This window comes from Ranitomeya variabilis, chromosome 1 (assembly GCF_051348905.1).
Source record: "Ranitomeya variabilis isolate aRanVar5 chromosome 1, aRanVar5.hap1, whole genome shotgun sequence".
In the NCBI taxonomy this organism is placed as follows: Eukaryota; Metazoa; Chordata; class Amphibia; order Anura; family Dendrobatidae; genus Ranitomeya; species Ranitomeya variabilis.
Window position 1 is genome coordinate 34,931,673 of NC_135232.1, and position 22,061 is coordinate 34,953,733.

The 22,061-nt window shown below is 41.8% G+C and overlaps 1 protein-coding gene across 7 annotated transcripts in view; it reads left to right on the plus strand.

The window, feature by feature from the left end:
* PDZD2 (PDZ domain containing 2) overlaps nt 1–22,061 on the plus strand; it is a 205,404-nt gene that overhangs the window by 133,054 nt on the left and 50,289 nt on the right. For all 7 annotated transcript variants that reach the window (XM_077282172.1, XM_077282145.1, XM_077282154.1 and 4 more), the window contains exons 6-13: nt 3,694–3,802; nt 5,072–5,220; nt 7,917–8,036; nt 10,941–11,055; nt 13,739–13,812; nt 15,919–16,138; nt 16,237–16,354; nt 18,882–19,014. In XM_077282172.1, the coding sequence (XP_077138287.1) occupies nt 3,694–3,802; nt 5,072–5,220; nt 7,917–8,036; nt 10,941–11,055; nt 13,739–13,812; nt 15,919–16,138; nt 16,237–16,354; nt 18,882–19,014 (1,038 nt within the window). The remainder of the gene's footprint in view (nt 1–3,693; nt 3,803–5,071; nt 5,221–7,916; nt 8,037–10,940; nt 11,056–13,738; nt 13,813–15,918; nt 16,139–16,236; nt 16,355–18,881; nt 19,015–22,061) is intronic.

Consider the following 22,061-nt stretch of genomic DNA (forward strand, 5'->3'; position numbering starts at 1 on the left):
TTGAAATAGATGAGGGCCGGTGCCAAATCCATAGTTGTCCTTCCTTCCTGGCTTCTTTGCCCTCCATGTGTCTGTCTAGACATTTATAGGAATATTGATCTGAACAGATAGATATGGGTGGGGGGACACAGTTTATTGGATACTCTATATATTTATCCCGTATAAAGTGTTAGTGTTGGAGATGAATTTTTGTAGATTAGTTTTTTTTGGAGTTTGCATAATTTATTGTTTTATGCCAACATGATAGGAAAAAAAGTTTTTACAGGGGGTTTTCATACGCAGTTGGGTTTGCCATAGAAGTAAGTGGAGGTTCTAAATGCTGAGATGATTATTTCATGCTGCCAATGGAGAACTGACTACAAGTGCCGAGAAGTGGCCTCGGGTGCAGAGAAGTGAAGAAGTGGCCACTTGTGCGGAGAAGCGGCCACTGGTGCAGAGAAGTGGCCACTGGTGCGGAGAAGTGGCCACTGGTACTGAAAAGTGATCACAAGTGTTGAGAAGTGGAGACATGACCATTAGTGCTGAGAAGTGGCCACTGGCGCCAATGCAGTGGAGACGTGATTACTTTACAATAATGTGAATGGAATATTGGTTGGTGACGGAGGCTCATCAAGCTATTTACTTGTTGCCCATTCACTTTAATTGGAGGTGACTCTGCGTTTGTCGGTAGCAGGGCCGGGGTTCCATCATTCTTGACAAGTTGCAGCTTTCATACTGTATTATATTTATGATTGGAAATCATTTCAGAATATGTAAATAAAAACTCTCAGGGCGCGCCGAGGCTGGAGCATTTACCCCTACTGGAAAGGGTGAGAAAAGTCTTTTAGGGCTGGAATCACGCTTGCGCTTGCATTTTTTTTTTTTTTAGTAGTTTTTGAAATTTGTGTTGCTGTTTTTCTGAGTCCAAGCTTCGAATTGAAGTGGACATGTACAGGAAGGATTTACGGTACTTACCCTTTCTCCTCGGTTGACTTCTGGTTTTCGGCTCCTAAAACTAAATTAAAAAAATACAATTGTGATTGCAGCCCAAAGCTTCTACTGGTGTTGCCATCTTACCTCCTAAACAGCAACACCTAATTTTGGGGAAAGTTGTCTGACAATCCATGGTTACCGATAATGGTGGCAATAACAGTTGTCACCCCCTTTTTGCTAAAAAAAAAAAAAAAAAAGAATTATGCAGTTAAAAAGTAGACGATGATCACATGACACTTGTACACTTTGGGTACATCGGTGAATTTTCCTGGTGCTCATCACATGGTGATGGTCTCTTGTATTGTGCTTGTATTCCTTTTTTTGGTAAATTGTATGGATCTCCCTCGAAATTGTAATTGTTGCCCTGCTTGCTTGCCCCATAGTTGTATGTGCGTCCGTGGCACATATGTTGTAAAGTGTGGGCGGGCCATTGTGTGCCGAACCCTGACCGTATCAACGGCCACCAGTTTTTAGAAGAGGTTGGCGGAGTAGCCGGGTGTAACACCAGATGGGCCTACGTGGGGCAGTCGGTGTGGAGGTCTTAGGCCATAGTTGGAGTGATTTGGTACAATATAGCATCCACCTTGTCCTTGCCCATGTGTTGTGTATATGTAGGGCAGGCTGTTGCAGTGGGTCGTCTCAGAGGCCTCGGGTTAGGATTGGAAAAAGCCACCAGTCCCTATGGCACAGCCTGACTGGTAGAAATTATTAGACCTTACCCTGGTCTAGTAAATGCACGCTTAGAAGTTGTCTTGCTACTGATAATGCAACTACCTTTGAAGTTGATTCTACCCCTAAGGCCACTCAAACCCCTTTTTCTCCTGTTTTATCACTTTTCTTTTTCCTCTCCTGCCTACTACCACAGTACCAAAATGCAAAGCAGAATGTGCTGCCACTCTAAAGTGTCACTAGGGGCTAGCGAACATTTCTAGTTGGTCACAGAATGGCAGTTCTTCTGTACTGCAGGAGACTAGATAGGCAGGATAATACCACTGCCACTGTATAATAGTAATGGCACACACGCCTTTCTAGTTACAATAATGTTACACAGTTCTGCTGTACTGCAGGAGACTAGATAGGCAGGATAATACCTCTGCCACTGTGTAATTGTAATAGCACACAAGCCTTTCTAGTTACAGTAGTTATTGCACAGTTCTGCTGTACTGCAGGAGACTAGATAGGCAGGATAATACCACTGCCACTGTATAATAGTAATGGCACACAAGCCTTTCTAGTTACAATAGTTATTGCACAGTTCTGCTGTACTGCAGGAGACTAGATAGGCAGGATAATACCTCTGCCACTGTATAATAGTGATGGCACACAAGCCTTTCTAGTTACAATAGTTATTGCACAGTTCTGCTGTACTGCAGGAGACTAGATAGGCAGGATAATACCTCTGCCACTGTGTAATAGTAATAGCACACAAGCCTTTCTAGTTACAATAGTTATTGCACAGTTCTGCTGTACTGCAGGAGACTAGATAGGCAGAATAATACCTCTGCCATTGTGTAATATCAATAGTAATGGCACACAAGACTTTCTAGTTACAATTACTGTCTCACAGTTCTGCTGTGCTGCAGGAGACTAGATAGTCTGGATAATTCCACTGTATAATAGTGATGGCACACAAGACTTTCTAGTTACAATAATGTTACACAGTTCTGCTGTGCTGCAGGAGACTAGATAGGCAGGATAATTCCACTGCCACTGTATAATAGTGATGGCACACAAGACTTTCTAGTTACAATAATGTTACACAGTTCTGCTGTGCTGCAGGAGACTAGATAGGCAGGATAATACCACTGCCACTGTATAATAGTGATGGCACACAAGACTTTCTAGTTACAATAATGTTACACAGTTCTGCTGTGCTGCAGGAGACTAGATAGGCAGGATAATACCACTGCCACTGTTTAGTAGTACTAATAATGGCCCGCAAGTATTTCTAGTTGTGGAGAGAACCATTATTCCATCCTGACTACAGGTACAATCACTGATTTTCTGTTTGTTTTTCATGATTACCTTACCCTTCAATTTTCCTTTATGGGTTAATCTATGTGTTAGTTTGCTGCCAGCCTTCATCATTGGAGAATACTTCTTTACTGTACTGGTATCTATCCTGTAGATTTATTCACATAGGAGACTGGTGGTGTTAAAATAATATCATTCACAGACAGAAAGCTTTAGTTTGGTCAGTGAGTCTCTCCCTACAGTAATGAAAATCATGAAATCATTTGACCACCAGTCTATAAAATTCAATTCCTTCCATAAACCGGAAAAACAAAACAAAAGACCTTTGACCCTTTTTCACATCGACCATTGAGTGTAGGAGGCGTACTGTAGACGACTCTGATAGCATTAGGATGTTTAAGGGGTCAGACCCAATTGGGCAAATTACCATCTACCATTGCTGATGGTCCAACATCGACGGGCTCCACCGATCCTGAAGACTCGTAAAATTTGTTTCGGTACCTTCTTGGGATCCCGAGAAATTATTGCTCGGCTATGTCACAGTCCTGTAGACAATGAATAAAGTGATAGAACTTGTGTGTGACCGCTGCTCCATTATAACGGGGCATTTCAGAGCTGCATTCTCAGGACTGGTGTGTCCCAGTGGTTGGACCCCCAGTAATCATAACCATAACCATATTGTATAAGTTCTTATTACAACGTTCATTAATATTTCTGAGGTTCTCAATACATTTCTTCCACTTTCAGGTTCACGAGACTGACAATTTTCAAGAAGCGTCGGTGGATGACACCAAAGGTCTGTGCAGGAGTCCCACCTTAGGAAATAGTCTTCTGAAGTACCGAAGTAGATCACAAGGTATGTAGTACAACATGCACCAAGGTCCACGGTGTGGGGAAAAGTGTGTGCCCCCTCTACATTCCCTCCCCTTCTACCTCATGGACATTAATATGGAGTCAGCCCCTTAGCAGATAGAACGGCACCTTATCTTCCGGGAAGGATTTCGACAAGTTATTGGGAATTTTTGCCCCTTCACCCAGTAGAGCATTGGTGAGGTCAGACCCTGATGTTGGGGGGGGGGGGCCGAGCTCACAATCATCATTATAGGCGTTGAATGAGGCTGAGGTCCAAACTCTGTGCTGCCACTCATGTTTTTTTCACACCAAACTCCTCAAGCCATGTCTGTGTGGAGCTTGTGCTCTGGGCACAGTCATGGGGAACAGAAAAGAGTCTTCTCCAAACCTTAGAGGGGGCACAAGGCAGTCAGGGGGTAACGTTCCTCTGTAATCGCCAAACCCAAGCTCCTCCATCAGATGCCAGATATAGAAGTGCGATCCGTCATTGCACAGAACACGTCTCCTCCAGAGACCAGTGGTGGCGGCTTTACACCACTCCATCCGACGCTCGGCATTGTGCTTGGTGATGTACGGCTGCATACAGCTGCTCGGCCCTGAAGCTCCCAGCAGGGGCGCAGTGTTTGTGCTGATGTTATACCAGAGCTGGTCTGGACTCCTTAGTTATGGGGTCAGCCAAATCGTGGTGACTTCTCTGCCCTCTGCTCCTCAGCTCTCGGCCCCCCACTCTGTATCATTATGGGGTCTCCACTTCATGGCTGAGTTGCTGCGGTTTCTTCCACTTCTCAATAATATCACTCACAGGTGATGGGTGAACGATTCAGGAGGAAGAAATGTCTAGTTACCCATCTCATATATGCAATTTCTGGAACTATCATTAACTCTTGTGGGCGTTCAGGAAAGTTCACAGCGCGGCTGGCTCGGCTTTGTTACCGACGTATAGACACATTCTCGTCTCCACCACGAGTGACTAAGATGGGAATAACCCTTTACTGCCCATTTAACGATTCCCAAGAGAAAAACTTGCCTATACGGATTAACAGGAGGCTGAGCAGCTCAATGCCAAGAAGCTGCTGCAAAAGCAGACAAAATATTAGTTGCCTGAAAACCTATCCTTCGCATCCTCTATAAAACCTTGCAGATTCCTGTGGGAGGTTTATACGCTGTAACTGTGGGGTATTCCACTGAGTATTTTAGTTTTATCGGATTCCTGAGAATTACCACATGTGTGATGACATCCGATAATCTGGAACATGTCGTGCTGTTCTTACAGGGAGCGGCAGCCGTCTGGAATCGGTGGGTGAGGACGATGAGCTTGCGGTGGGTAATGGAGACTTCTATATTGATAAAGGCGATAAATTTCCACATGGAGCTCGGAAACATTCCCTGCCGCAGCAGCTGGACTCCACCGGATCCCGACAGGTGAGCAGTCCCTAGTATAGCCCTGTGGGGAGATCCCAAAATTGGCAATATACCGAAATACTAATCTATTACTGCATGGTGTGCAAATGCAGATTCAAGTGCCCTAAGGGGACCAAAAAATATGTAAAAAATGGAAAAACCTAACGTATAAAATCACACAAAAATGGGCATATTTTCTTCCGCCGGGTCTGTAAAAGTCCGATCTTCCACTTTATGCAATCATCTAATTCACATGTTTTTTTACATTAAAAAAAAAAAACATACCGGAATTGCTGTATAGTCACCTTGCCTCCTGCAAAAATTCACATGAAAAATGATATATATATAAAAAAAAAAAAAAAGTCACTATGGTATAAATAAAAAGTACAACTTATGCCATAAAAAAATAAACCCTAAAGATTCCTCAATGGGGAAAAATAAAAGAATCTTAAAAGAAAAATTTAAGGGTATTACATCATTCTGAAACCAGGGGGGTTTGTTTTTTTGGTTTTTTTTTTCAAAATTTTAAATTTTTTAAAAATCGAAAAATATAAAAATTGTACTGACCAGAAGAATCATTTTCCTGCGCACACAGGCCCATAAAAGCAAAAAAAAAAGAAACTGAAGAATGGCTTTTTTTTTTCATCATTTTACTCTATTTTGATTTTTCTTTTCAGTACATTGAATGGTAAAGTGAAAAAATGTCATGCAAAAAAAGAAAAAAAAAACAAAAAACCTTATGCCGACAGGAACAAAAAAATGATGGCTGTTGGAAAATAAAAGGGTTGAAAAATAATAAAAATGCAAAAAAAAATAAAGTGGTCTAGATAAAATCTCTGTAGTGCTGATTACTTTCAGCATGATCTTGGTAAAATATCATCCACTTTGAAGTTACTGGGTGTGATATCTGCTGACCGATCCTCTTTAGGTTTGTCTGTAGTAAATGTGTAGTTTTGGCACGTGTGTACTTTAATTTAAGAATTTCTCACTTTTTTTTCCATCTTGGACTCTTTTTATTATTTTTTCCTTTTTTTCATCCCTTGATGTCCTCCTCATCACATCTATGTAAGTTGTGTGTATTATTGAGGAAATTAAACACATTTCTAAAACTTGATGAAGGGCTCGGTGAAAACTGTCGGTCTACCTGCAATGTTTATTTCAATGGAAAGGCAGAAAAAGCTGCTGCCAGATACCTCTCAGCAGATCAAACAATCGGGGTGTTAATATTCCCCCCGTCAAAACATGGATGGTTATACACAAAGTATTTTTAAAGGACGATTTTACTACTTAAACTAGTGGTATGGCTGTATAGCTGTTAGTATAGTGAGAAAAATGACACTCTTCCCGTTGTAATCTGATGTGCTGGTGCTGAGAAATCAAGCCTTAAAGTTTCATGCAAATTAGCCTGGAAGTGTATTGGGGGAGGATTGATATATGTGCAGTGACACGCCCCCAACACACTTCCAAGCTAATCTGCATGTGGCTTTAAAGCTTGATATCTCAGCGCTGGCACATCCGATCTCTACAAGATGGGTATCATTTTTCTTGTTGTATTGTGACCTACACAGCCGTACCACTATTTTCAGCAATAAAATCATCCCAACAGGTTCTTTTTAAATCTCAGTTTTGTATTATGGACAGCTAGATCCACCACCACCTTATAGCACTGCCCTGAGTTCTGCCCCCTTTATTATATGCCAATGCTTTCACCCTACCTTGGTTTTGGAAATGTGTCCTTGAACCTGTAGCAGTTTAGACTAGAAAATATTAGAGGTAGTCATGATGCTTATTATTTGCACTTCTTTATATTTCACTCCTCTGTATAATGGTGGAAATGTGAAGTCAAAATAGGATCTAGTGGACTGTACCCAGGAGTGGTCACTAAATAGGGTATGGAGCTGTGCCCTACTGACTGGTGAGAATGTCAGTCAGTGCAGATTTGACTCCTGGTGCACCCTCCGATCAGCTGATTGAAGGAAGCAGCACAACGCCATACCTTGTATAGTGGCCTGGAATGGTGCTGCATGTGAATCAAAGCTAACTTGCTGTACCATTCGCAATGTATGGAACCGTCCCACTTCCAGAGCATCGAGAATCAGCTGATCGGTGGAGGCACCAAGGGTCAGAAACAAAAACCTTTTTTTTCTTTTTTTACATAGTGCTGAAAGTCAAACAGTAACTAAAACTTTTTTAATTTATTTTTATTTCGTCTCCAGACATTGCAAAGCTGTGAATTTTGTAGCATACTTCATTACCTTGCTTTGTTTCCTTCTCTCCCAAACAGTGTTGTTTCAATGCCCAGAAGCTGCTTTCATCTGCTGCTGTGTCTGGTGGGGACCAGAGAAGCTCCGACGGTGAAAGGTCCCTGTCACAGACTAAATATCCTAATGTTCCAATATTCTTGTAAGAGACTCTCTGCTCCCAAATATGATACTCAGGCAGAGGAATTTCTGTACACAGAACTATTGAACATTTCAGATGGATCTTGCTGAGCAGCAGTTAAAAGCAGCTGTTAAAGGAGCATGAATTTGTCATTGAAACTTCCCTGCAGCACAGTTTTCGGGAGAGAATAAAGTAATGTAGTATATTACAGAAAAAAAATCATAATTATGGAATACCTGGATGATAAATAAAAAAAGGTTATTTTGTTTATTAAAAAAATAACATTAGAAAATTATAGAAATTAATTCTAATCTAATTTTTATTATTTTTACCAGGAATATGCTATTGTCAAGAAGACCGCGCGATCTCTAAGCACGGCGCAGGTGGAGTCCCCCTGGAGGCTCGCTCAGCCGTCTATCATCTCTAATATCGTCCTAATGAAAGGACAGGGGAAGGTAATCCCGACACTGGGAATAACTGATTTAGACATACGCTTTTATTGGATTGATGTCCCTTAAATCAGGACTCCAACCCGCCAGTGTCTGCATCGGCCACTTGTTATTTTGCTACACCTCCCATACGTTATGGACAGACAGTCTTCCATACCGCACCTTTTCCGCCTAGAAATTTAGATAAAAAAATTGACAGTGGGTGTGGCCTAAATGGGGGAGGGGCTTGCACCTGTATACTCTGTCCAATCCGTGTTGACAATGACAGGCCGTAAAGGGTCACACCTCTTTAACAAGTAGAATGGTAACGCCCAGTTGTCCATTTATTTATAGACTTCTAGGAGGAGTCACTGAAAAGCAACACAATAGCGAAAGTTCTCGATAATTGGTTTTACATGGAGAATAGTAAGTGTTTATTAAATCAGACGAGTCGGGACGGGTGAGACAAGAAGTCCTCTTTAAGGTCCTGATTGTATAGGTAAATTGGATTTTGCCACTAAGACATTTTGCCATTTTTAGTGGCTCAGCTCAGTCCCGTGGAGGTGAATACAGCTGGGGGCTCTTAGGGATAACTGCCCTTGTGATTAATGAGTCCCAGCAGTTTGACCAATTGCAGTCGTACAAGAATGGTAATAAATGTATTTAGTGGAACTACCCCTTTAAATTAGTTTTCTCACCAGTCTTATAATTTTCAGTGTGTGAATTCAAGTTTTTAATCTAAAATTAAACAATAGATTATATGATATTTATCAGCTTTATTCACCTGATGTGCTACACACCGTATTCAATTCAGCATAGTGCAGAAAGGAAAAATAACTCTTTCCTGCAGTATCAACTAGTCAATCAAATCCTGTAATTACAGCAGCACTGGCTAGCCAATGAAGTCCTGTGATTACAGCAGCATAGGATAGCCAATGAAGTCCTGTGATTACAGCAGCATAGGATAGCCAATGAAGTCCTGTGATTACAGCAGCATAGGATAGCCAATGAAGTCCTGTGATTACAGCAGCATAGGCTAGCCAATGAAGTCCTGTGATTACAGCAGCATAGGATAGCCAATGAAGTCCTGTGATTACAGCAGCATAGGATAGCCAATGAAGTCCTGTGATTACAGCAGCATAGGATAGCCAATGAAGTCCTGTGATTACAGCAGCATAGGATAGCCAATGAAGTCCTGTGATTACAGCAGCATAGGATAGCCAATGAAGTCCTGTGATTACAGCAGCATAGGATAGCCAATGAAGTCCTGTGATTACAGCAGCATTGGATAGCCAATGAAGTCCTGTGATTACAGCAGCATAGGATAGCCAATGAAGTCCTGTGATTACAGCAGCACAGGATAGCCAATGAAGTCCTGTGATTACAGCAGCACAGGATAGCCAATGAAGTCCTGTGATTACAGCAGCATTGGATAGCCAATGAAGTCCTGTGATTACAGCAGCGTAGGATAGCCAATGAAGTCCTGTGATTACAGCAGCGTAGGATAGCCAATGAAGTCCTGTGATTACAGCAGCATAGGATAGCCAATGAAGTCCTGTGATTACAGCAGCATAGGATAGCCAATGAAGTCAGGTGATTACAGCAGTATAGGATAGCCAGTGAAGTCCTGTGATTACAAGCAGCAGAGGATAGCCAATGAAGTAGTGTGATTACAGCAGCATAGGATAGCCAATGAAGTCATGTGATTACAGCAGCATAGGATAGCCAATGAAGTCATGTGATTACAGCATTATAGGATAGCCAATGAAGTCCAGTGATTACAGCAGCAGAGGATAGCCATTGAAGTCCTGTGATTACAGCAGCATAGGATAGCCAATGAAGTCCTGTGATTACAGCTGCATGGGGATAGCCAATGAAGTTCTGTGATTACAGCAGCATAGGATAGCCAATGAAGTCCTGTGATTACAGCAGCAGAGGATAGCCAATGAAGTTGTGTGATTACAGCAGCATAGGATATCCAATGAAGTCCTGAGATTACAGCAGCAGAGGATATCCAATGAAGTCAGGTGATTACAGCAGTATAGGATAGCCAGTGAAGTCCTGTGATTACAAGCAGCAGAGGATAGCCAATGAAGTAGTGTGATTACAGCAGCATAGGATAGCCAATGAAGTCATGTGATTACAGCAGCATAGGATAGCCAATGAAGTCATGTGATTACAGCAGTATAGGATAGCCAATGAAGTCCAGTGATTACAGCAGCAGAGGATGCCATTGAAGTCCTGTGATTACAGCAGCATAGGATAGCCAATGAAGTCCTGTGATTACAGCTGCATGGGATAGCCAATGAAGTTCTGTGATTACAGCAGCATAGGATAGCCAATGAAGTCCTGTGATTACAGCAGCAGAGGATATCCAATGAAGTCAGGTGATTACAGCAGCATTGGATAGCCAATGAAGTCCTGTGATTACAGCAGCATAGGATAGCCAATGAAGTCAGGTGATTACAGCAGTATAGGATAGCCAATGAAGTCAGGTGATTACAGCAGCATAGGATAGCCAATGAAGTTGTGTGATTACAGCAGCATAGGATAGCCAATGAAGTCCTGAGATTACAGCAGCACAGCATAGCCAATGAAGTCCTATGATTACAGTAGCGCCAACTAGCCAGTCAAACCCTATGATTATATCAGCATCTGCTAGCAATTGAAGTCCTGTGATTACAGCAGCATAAGCGAGATAGTGAAAGGTGCCCAGGCTGCATCTCCACTCATCTGTAACATGGCAGGTGGTGATAACTTTTCAAGTTGGGAAGAAGGAGATGGTTGTCTGCAACATGAAAACTGAGATATGATATGAAAAGCCCCACAAATCTGATCGATACTGCTGATTATTTTTCTGCTCTGTTCCCATTATTACGTCCTATAATCAGTGTAGTATAAGCTACTAATAACCTCTTTGCCTGTGATCAGGGTCTTGGGTTCAGCATTGTTGGAGGTCAGGATTCAGCCAGAGGTCGCATGGGGATCTTCGTGAAAACAATCTTCTCCAATGGAGCCGCAGCTGCTGACGGAAGACTTAAAGAAGGTAGCGAGCGGCGTGAATGGGGCAGACACCGGTGTGGATACTTACCCATGTCCTGTTCCTCTAGTCTCACACTCACTGCTCCACTTGTAATGACCTGTATTGATATTTATCTTTTTATATTACTTGTGTTCTGCCAGTGGGGCTCACAGTCTAAATCAGTGTGTGCATGTGGTGTAGGGGGAACAGGAGTAGCAGGAGGAATCCCACACACGGACATCCAAACTCCTGGCAGATGTTCACATTCACAGTTTACATTTTTTTTACAGCACATACCCAATGTATTATGAGGGGATTTGCTGGCGACTAAAGCCCACATGAAAGAAACGATCAACCACAAACAAGCATTCTCTCTTTGTAGTTCTAAGCCTGTTTATATTGGACAATGATTGGGAACAATCGTTCAACAGCCGATAATTCTTACAGTCATTCTGCTAATAACTCCTACTAATGATCGTTCTGCCGATCTATCCTACTAATGATCGTTCCGCTGATCTATCCTACTAATGATCGTTCCGCTGATCTATCCTACTAATGATCGTTCCGCTGATCTATCCTACTAATGATCGTTCTGCCGATCTATCCTACTAATGATCGTTCCGCTGATCTATCCTACTAATGATCGTTCTGCCGATCTATCCTACTAATGATCGTTCTGCCGATCTATCCTACTAATGATCGTTCCGCTGGTCTATCCTACTAATGATCGTTCCGCTGGTCTATCCTACTAATGATCGTTCCGCTGATCTATCCTACTAACGATCGTTCTGCCGATCTATCCTACTAATGATCGTTCCGCTGGTCTATCCTACTAATGATCGTTCTGCCGATCTATCCTACTAATGATCGTTCCGCTGGTCTATCCTACTAATGATCGTTCCGCTGGTCTATCCTACTAATGATCGTTCCGCTGATCTATCCTACTAATGATCGTTCCGCTGGTCTATCCTACTAATGATCGTTCCGCTGATCTATCCTACTAATGATCGTTCCGCTGATCTATCCTACTAATGATCGTTCTGCCGATCTATCCTACTAATGATCGTTCCGCTGATCTATCCTACTAATGATCGTTCCGCTGATCTATCCTACTAATGATCGTTCTGACGATCTATCCTACTAATGATCGTTCCGCTGGTCTATCCTACTAATGATCGTTCTGCCGATCTATCCTACTAATGATCGTTCCGCTGGTCTATCCTACTAACGATCATTGTGCCGATGTATTCTACTAATGATCGTTCTGCCGATCTATCCTACAAATGATCGTTCTGCCGATCTATCCTACTAACGATTGTTCTGCCGATCTATCCTACTAATAATCGTCCTGTCGATCTATCCTACTAACGATCGTTCTGCCGATCTATCCTACAAATGATCGTTCTGCCAATCTATCCTACTAACGATCGTTCTGCCAATCTATCCTACTAACGATCGTTCTGCCGATCTATCCTACAAATGATCGTTCTGCCGATCTATCCTACTAACGATTGTTCTGCCGATCTATCCTACTAATAATCGTCCTGTCGATCTATCCTACTAACGATCGTTCTGCCGATCTATCCTACAAATGATCGTTCTGCCAATCTATCCTACTAACGATCGTTCTGCCGATCTATCCTACAAATGATCGTTCTGCCGATCTATCCTACTAACGATTGTTCTGCCGATCTATCCTACTAACGATCGTTCTGCCGATCTATCCTACTAACGATCATTCTGTCGATCTATCCTACTAACGATCATTCTGTAGATCTATCCTACAAATGATCGTTCTGCCGATCTATCCTACAAATGATCTGTCTGCCGATCTATCCTACAAACAATCATTCCTCCAATCTATACCACTATTGATCATTCTGCCAATCTGTCCTGCTAACCATCGTTCCTCTGATCTGTTCTCCCATCGATCGTTCTGCCACACACAGCCTGGGAGTTTTCCTAATCTGCTCCACTAAACCCAATTGTGGCTTGCTTTCTCTGTGCTTTTAACAGTGTGACAGAGGAGTCCCTGACCTACATAATTCCTGTATTTATTTCATCCGAGGACTTCACGTTCATCTGTCCTTCCTCATCTCATCAGAGAAGCAAACGCTTACATTTTTTAATACTTTGCAGCCTTTCAGCGTCGGGCATGTGACCTAGATAAGGAAGATGAGACATCCAGTCGCTCGCTGTCCTCACAAACCTTGTGCAATTTAATATTCATTCATGAATAATTTAAAAATAATCTCACTAATATTTATGTGGAGTATATGTGTGAATTACCTTAATACAGTGCACCAATATGACAACCCTATTTTTTTTTGCAATGAAGCCATCCTGGCGATCACCTGATTGCAGCGGATCTGTCATAAATTCTTTGGTGATCGCTTACAAATTGCCAGTACTGAGCAGTGTAGCTGTAAATCCAGCTCTGTGGTGAGAGAAATGTATTAGAAAGCTGTTGCAGGGGGTCTGTATGCCCTTCTCCCCCACCACAGACTTCAATATGGAACTGTAATCTGATTCCTCGGTGAGCTGCCATTTTTTGCTATTTTTCAGAGTGAATGATGATTTCAGGAGGCAGGGAAGGAGTGGCTCTTAAGAGGAAAAAGGAGCATATTCACAAAGTGTCTTATATTCTCTCAAACTTGATTTATTTAAAGTTTATTGAAATGACATTGACTATTGAATAATTTTGCAGGAGATGAAATCCTGGAAGTAAATGGAGAGTCGTTACAAGGGACGACGCATCAAGAGGCCATTCATACTTTTAAGGTATGGTAGCGGAATCCTACCAAGAATGGGGCCCCTGAATCTAGGCTCCAGCATTGTTCTCTGCCCTTGTCCTGCGGCCATTGATTTCCCACCTTCCTACGGATATGACTTGGGGGTGATTATAGTGATGGTTCACACACCTCGATATAACACCGTCATTCCTTACAGACTCCAGATAACCACTAAGTAAAGTCAACAATCCCCCCGTTAATCTGCTTCTCCATATGTAGGGGGCCCCATCTTGTACAATGGTCTACACTGGGATAAGAAATGGAACTAAATTCAGCATTTCGAATGTTTGTTTTTTTTAAGCCTAAAGTATAATAAAAGTCTATTGTTGCATAAAGCAACCAGAAAACCCCATGTTTAGGACTGATTTTATATATGGACACAACAATTGTTTTCTTGTTTTAACATCTTATATGAGGATTTATTTTAATGGGGTAGTGTTTAGATTGTGGGATTACATTTTCTGTATCTTACTTTAATGGTAGATTTAGTGTTAGGGTGTTTAGATTTTGATTAGAAATTTGGTTTAAACTATGGCCCTAATGCTAAGTTTAATAGTTAAAGGGTTTTTCTTCTAAAGACGCCCCATTTCCATATTCCCTGTTAGAAATTATAGATGCTGTAGTGGGAGGTTGCCCTCTTAGGACCCCCATTTGTAAGCCAAAATGGAGAGCCACTTTATAAAGAGAGAGTATCATCCAATCTAACAACTTCGGCCTGCCATGCCTTGCATGTTCAGTTATTCCTTTCAATGGGCAGGCAGTAATGCAGAAAACACGAATGCTATTTCCATTATCCAATGAAGTCCTGTGATTACAGCAGCATCAGCTAGTATACAAAACTGCGTAATTACAGCTAACTAGTGGAGTCCCATGATTACAGCAGCATCGGCTAACAAGTGATGTCCTATGCTTACAGCAGTACTAGCTAACTAGGGAAGCTCTACAACATCACTAGATAATTAGTGAAGTCCTGTAATTACAGCAGCACTGGCTAACAAGTGATGTCCTATGCTTACAGCAGTACTAGCTAACTAGGGAAGCTCTACAACATCACTAGATAATTAGTGAAGTCCTGTAATTACAGCAGCAGCGGCTAACAAGTGATGTCCTATGCTTACAGCAGTACTAGCTAACTAGGGAAGCTCTACAACATCACTCGATAATTAGTGAAGTCCTGTGATTACAGCAGCACTGGCTAACAAGTGATGTCCTATGCTTACAGCAGTACTAGCTAACTAGGGAAGCTCTACAACATCACTAGATAATTAGTGAAGTCCTGTAATTACAGCAGCATCAGCTAACAAGTGATGTCCTATGCTTACAGCAGTACTAGCTAACTAGGGAAGCTCTACAACATCACTAGATAATTAGTGAAGTCCTGTAATTACAGCAGCACCGGCTAACAAGTGATATCCTATGCTTTCAGCAGTACTAGCTAACTAGAGGAGCTCTACAACATCACTAGATAATTAGTGAAGTCCTGTGATTACAGCAGCATCAGCTAACAAGTGATGTCCTATGCTTTCAGCAGTACTAGCTAACTAGGGAAGCTCTACAACATCACTAGATAATTAGTGAAGTCCTGTAATTACAGCAGCACCGGCTAACAAGTGATATCCTATGCTTTCAGCAGTACTAGCTAACTAGAGGAGCTCTACAACATCACTAGATAATTAGTGAAGTCCTGTGATTACAGCAGCATCAGCTAACAAGTGATGTCCTATGCTTTCAGCAGTACTAGCTAACTAGAGGAGCTCTACAACATCACTCGATAATTAGTGAAGTCCTGTAATTACAACAGCAGCGGCTAACAAGTGATGTCCTATGCTTACAGCAGTACTAGCTAGCTAGGGAAGTTCTACAACATCACTAGATAATTAGTGAAGTCCTGTAATTACAGCAGCATCAGCTACCCAATGAAGTTCTGTAATTAGTAAGGTGGCAAAGAGCCTAGCTTTGTTTTATGTGATTGTCTTGTTACCACAATCGAAGCCATAGACCACGATGCTCCTTGATCCCTTTCAGCTGAAAATGTTAGGATGCTCATACGTTTTATGAGTTCTGGAAACATTTTTCCTTTTTTTTTTCTTCCCAGCAACTCAGGAAGGGTGTGATAACGTTAACCGTACGTACCAGGCTCCGCAGTCCCAGCCTCACCCCATGTGCGACTCCAACATTGATGAGCCGCTCCAGTTCTCCTAACTCCCATATCAGCGTTGGGGCATCTGTGGTCGGGTCAGAAGATGGGGACTCGGCCTCTCGTAAAGGTCCCGGCCCGAAAGACAGGATCATTATGGAGGTGACTCTTAACAAAGGTAACACAATAACCAAAAAAGGATGACTACAGCCTCAGTGTTGGGCTCCATAGACTGTTATACCACGTACCTAATTCTATCCTGCGCCCTCGTTGCAGAGCCCGGGGTCGGTTTGGGCATTGGTGTCTGCTGCCTTACTCTCGAAAACAGCTCTCCAGGGATTTATATTCACAGCCTAGCCCCGGGATCTGTGGCCAAGATGGATGGAAGGCTGAGGTACGTGATATTTTTTTTTAATATCTCCATTACCATAAAGCTCAACCATACATGTACACTGCCCAGTTTGTCTTCAGAATAGGTGGTGATCACTGGAAGTCTTATTTCTTGGGATTCCTATCTAAGCAAGTTTAAAAAAAAAAAACTAAAATCAGCCGGAAATGGGTAAAAACGGAAAACAAAGATTTAAAGAAGTTTTCTATTACTTGGACAACTTTCTAAATTACCATACTGGCCCCCAAAAAAATAACTGCCTGTACTCCCCTCCGGTCTTTGTGATGTTCCTGTGATGTTGGCGCCAGGACTCCCAGGTGTTGCTTGACATTATGTCACGTGAGCCCTGCAGCCAATCAGTGACCGCTGCTCCTTCGGACACAACTGATATGTGGAAAAAGTTTGAGCGGCTGCTTCTCTCTGATGTTGTCCACATGACAATGTCTTCGAAGGAAGTGAGAGTGAAGCTGCCCATCAGCGGAGTTAAGCAGTCGACATCGCTGGAACGGCAATGTCGCTAAAGTAGAGTACAGGTTGCTAGTATTATCCAGTGGTAATTGAGAAGGGGTTGTCCAAGTAGTGGAGAACCCCTTATTGTTTTCCCAAAATGGTAAGATAGCCTTTATACATATCCAAGTTATCCTCTGCTAATTACAGGATTTCATTAGGTTGCTGATGCTGCTGTAATCACAGGACTTCACTACTTGGCTGATGCTGCTGTAATTACCAAACCTCATTATGCTCTGTAGGCTAGGGGATAAATTACTCTTCGCTAGGGGGTCTGCCTACTGCAAGCCCCAGTGATCCGGATAATGGGGTCCTGGAACCCCAAGAATGGGGCTTTACAATAACTTGTTTTGAATGGGGCATTGGCGTGCGTATGTACTTATTCTGCGCTCCATTCATTGTCAGCACCAATGTTGGAAATATTTGAGTGCTGTTTTTGGCTTTCTATGTTTTCTGGAGAGAGGATCTATGAGGGTGGCAGTAATCAGGACCCCAGTGATGAGCAAGTTATCCCCTATTTTAAGAATCAGGGATAGCTTGAAATTTTCACACGTAAATAAAGTAAACTTTGAGTATCTGCATCCTATGTTTCAAATTACGTGCTGTTTTTAATATTATTTTTTTTTGTTGTTGGTCAGAACACTGTTTTTCTGATCCCTCTGAATCCCTTATAAAGTCGTAAAAATAATAGCAATAAAAAAAAAATAAAAGTAAAAAAATAGTCGTAGAAGTAATAGAATAGGAATAAAAAAAATCAAAGTAAAAAAAAATAGTCGTAGACGTAATAAAAATAATAGGAATAAAAATAAATAAAAGAAAATGGTCGTAGAAGTCGTAAAAATAATAGCAATAAAAAATAAAAGTGAAAAAATAGTCGTAGAAGTAATAAAAATAATAGCAATAAAAGTAAAAAAAATAGTCATAGAAGAGATAAAAATAATAAGAATTAAAAAAAAAAAAAAAGAAAAAGTCGTAGAAATAAATGGATTTTCCAAGATCAGAAGAAATTGGGCCAAGGGTGGAAGATAATGGCACAAAATCAAAGACCTATTACCCACCTGATAAATCTGCGGCTTCCTGGTGGCTCTTTCTTCTGTACTTGTGTCTGATGCAGGACATTATCTGTTCCCTGGCGGGAGTCGGACCCCCACTGCTCTTAAAGACACCCGGGTCATTAGTATCAGCTTCCCGGACAACACTTTTAAATCTAGTAAATCTAGTGATCTGTTCAAATGAATAGTCTATTAGTAAGTTAATTTACTTTACATTTCCGTTAGTCCGACAACACAATAATTTATCTCTATGCGGTAATTTCCGTAGAATTATTTTTTAAGGAGTGTTCCAGAAAGTGTAAATAATGGCACCTTTTTATTTGGCGGTGGTCTAATAATGCTCAGAGAATGGACGGCGTGATACATTGGGGTCCCACGATCTCACTTTAATTGAAAGACGTTTCCAGTCGCAGGAGATAAAATCATCCTTTCTGGGGAATGGAATTTCTTCCTGAAATGTGCTTTTAATAAAGAGGGAAATCCTTTTTAGAAGAGTTGGGGGGGGAGAATCTTTCCAGATGTTCCCATATTATGATAGCGTTCACATAGAAGTGTCAGAATCCATCCGCCGTGTTATTAACTACTGGGAGGTTGTTCATAATAAAGTTCAATGTCCTTCTGCTTTAACGCTGGCATTTATTTACATCGGTTGTCCTGATTTTAGACTCCCTCCAATGGAGCTGAGCTGCAATACCGACCTATTGACAGATGGGGCGCTGTTTATTGAAGGAAGCAGCCATATTTTCTAAATTCTGAGTAACCCCTTTAAGAGCTATGGGTGGTCCCTCTTATACATCCAGTGGGAGGTATTACACATAGGTTGAATTGTATGCTAATACATGATTGGCTGTCAATCATTCAGGAGACCCACCCTCTGGACTCATCCAGCAGCCCCTGACCAGTGGTGTAAAGATCATTACTGCAGGTTACCGTAAGTGATAAATGTCATTATTATTTTTTTTATTAATTTGCAGCCGAGGCGATCAGATATTGGAAGCGGACTCTGCGAGTCTTCGTCATGCCGCGCTGAGCGAGGCATACGCCATATTGAGCGAGTGTGGGCCGGGTCCCGTAAGCCTGATCATCAGTCGCCACCCAAACCCGAAGGTGAGCAGGGTACCATGATTATAGCAATTTCGGCAAATTTTTTCACCTCCTTGAACGGTGGAATATTTTGAAATACGAGGGTCCCTACATTCTATAAAGCTGTGTTCGGGGGTTGCCGAGCCTTTGATATAACGCATTATTACATTCCGCAGGATCATATGATGCTCTATAATGAATGCTCTTTCCGCGGGCTCTCGGGGAGGACCGTAATGTCGCCGATTAGTCATCTTTGATGTATGTAATATAACCAGACCTGTGTAGTCACTTGGAACCATGAACAATCTCTTGTTTTCAATCTCTCCGCCAAAGAATGGAAGTAATTTTCACTGGAGCGATACCCCCCCATTAGAGCTAAGCAGAGTTCAATAAATGCCACTGTAACCTCGCAGGAAATAAAATCATCCTCGCTTATAGTAAAGTTCTCATGTCCAGGGGATACATGATCTGTATTGATATTCCAAATTAAATCATTGCCTATTTCCAATATTTCCTGTAGCTGGAAAAGTATTGGTGAAGAAATTGCATCATAAAATTCTGTATATTATATCCGTGTCCTGTCTCCCAGAGTAGCTGCTGTCGTTGTAATCACACGCGGCGTCACACGCTTTGTGTTTGTGGGTTATAACCTGGTGTTATAATCTTCCTGTGGGAAATCAATTATGAAAAGGGTCACTTATGTAAAATGTACTTATCTGCTATTGTTCTTGGGCATTAAAGGAGATATTTGTGGCATTTTTTTCACTTAGGTGCATGTATTATTGACTAAAAAATATTTTTTGCTATAGTTCGGCAAAAATCAAATTGAACTGTTTGGCTTCTACAGCATCTATGTAGCACTTTGCATAAATCAGGCTTTTACAGCCTTTGTGTATCACTGAACAAACATCAGACTTCTACACCCTCTTTGTATCTCTGTGCATACTCTAGATTTCTATTTCCTCTGTGTATCATTCTACATACTCCAAGTTTTTACAGCCTCTGTGTATCAATGTTCATGACTCAATCTTCTACAGCCTCTGTGTATTACTGCACATACTACAGGCTTCTACAGCCTCTGTGTATCACTGTACATACATCAGACTTCTACACCTTCTGTGTATCACTGTAAGTACCCCAGGCTTCTACAGCCTCTGTGAATCACTGTGAATACTACAGGATTGTACAGCCTTTGTGTAAGACTGTACATATTCCAGGCTTCTAAAGCCTCTGTGTATCAACATACATCCGACTTCTACACCCTCTGTGTATTACTGTACATACTCCAGGCTTCTACAGCCTCTGTGTATTACTGTACATACTCTAGGCTTCTACATATTCTATGTATCATTGTACATTCATCAGACTTCTACAGCCTCTGTATATCACTATAAATACCCCAGGCTTCTACAGCTTCTTTGTATCACTGTGAATACTACAGGATTCTACAGCCTTTATGTAAGACTGTACATACTCCAGGCTTCTAAAGCCTCTGTGTATCAATGTACATACATCAGACTTCTTCAGCCTCTGTATATAATTGTACATCGTCCAGACTCAATCTTCTTCAGCCTCTCTACATCTCTGGCTTCTTCAAAAGGAAGTAAAGATGTTGTCCTATGAACAATGTTAATTGCCTCTTCACGCAATCACTGATAAATGTGTGATTGCTGGGGATAAGACTGCTCAGACCCCCACTGATTGTGTCTCAATGGTCCCCTGCATCATTAAGGCACTGGTGAGCGTGTGCACCCACTTTTCTGCCTTTTAATAGGGACTTTAATACCCCCTGTTCTCAGAATCAGTAGCATAAAAAGATACTTATGGCACACCCGTCTTTGAGCTTGTTCTGATGGCAAAGGCTTTAACTCTTATCTCTCCTTTCCTGAATCATCTTCTAAGCAGATTTAGGACCACATCAAAGTTGAACTTTGAGGTCACGCAGTCCAAAATTTTTTTTATAAAACTTTATCGCACAGTTGTTGTTTTTTCCCAAATTTTTATATTTAAGTAAAAAAAATAAAATAATAAACTTTATTCAGCGTTTATTAACATATTAATTAGTTTTTATAGGCAGCTGAGCCTGGAACTGCAGAGACTGGAGCAAGTTCCGTTCCGTTATGTAATTAATCGGGATAATTTGCATAAACCGTAATACCCCTTTAATAGTGTCTGGTAATAAGCCTTTTTCATGCCATTACTTAATCCCGGAGTTTATCAAGGACTCGTTATGAGGCGCGCGTCGCCGGATCCTCCGCAGTGTTAGAGCGCTCTCTTTAGTATGCCGTACGTGTTCCCTTCTGGCTTTCGCACAGAAACAGAAGCTTCTCATTACTTGTGGCTTTCCTGTAAACGGCCACAATAAAGGGCGGAAGCCACAGGATCGAACGTGATCGTGTCCCTAGAGCCGCCTGCTTTATGGCTTGGATTATTGACTCCGACCTGTGCATCTCATGTGTGTCCATCGGGATGACGCATCGGAACGGGACGCGGTGTGATTCCAAAATATGAAAGGTCCAAGACGACCAACGTCTTCATTTCACCTGGCCACATTTATGGAGAAACTAGGGACTACAGGGTTTAATGTCCCTAATGGGGCCCTCCTACCTGGGGCCACTGGCCTTCCGGCTTCCCGAGATATATGGCATCATGATCGGTCAAGGATTGGGCGACACAGACACTTTTATACAAGCTGATAATCGGCAAATGATCGTTCCCAATCACTAGGCCATATAAACACGTCTCTGTTCATGTTGATCTAAGGTTTTGCTCTTTCTTCGAGTGATCAAAACGTAAAAACAGGCGAGTGATCAATTGTATCTATAAAAGAACCCAACAGCAGCTTTTGAATTTCCCTGCAGCGCCTCCGCAGGAGAAATGAAGTATTAACTTACATTAATCTTAGGACAAGCAAGCATCGTAAATTTATGGTTCTCTGCTTTGACCTCACCCTGATTTTAATTTATGTAGAGTAGTTGAAATTTCTGCAGTCTAGCAGGAAATGGTCCAATGTCTGACGGTCGCTGACACTGGGGAGAAGCTGGAAGCGGTTTATCCCCACTTCTGACTTT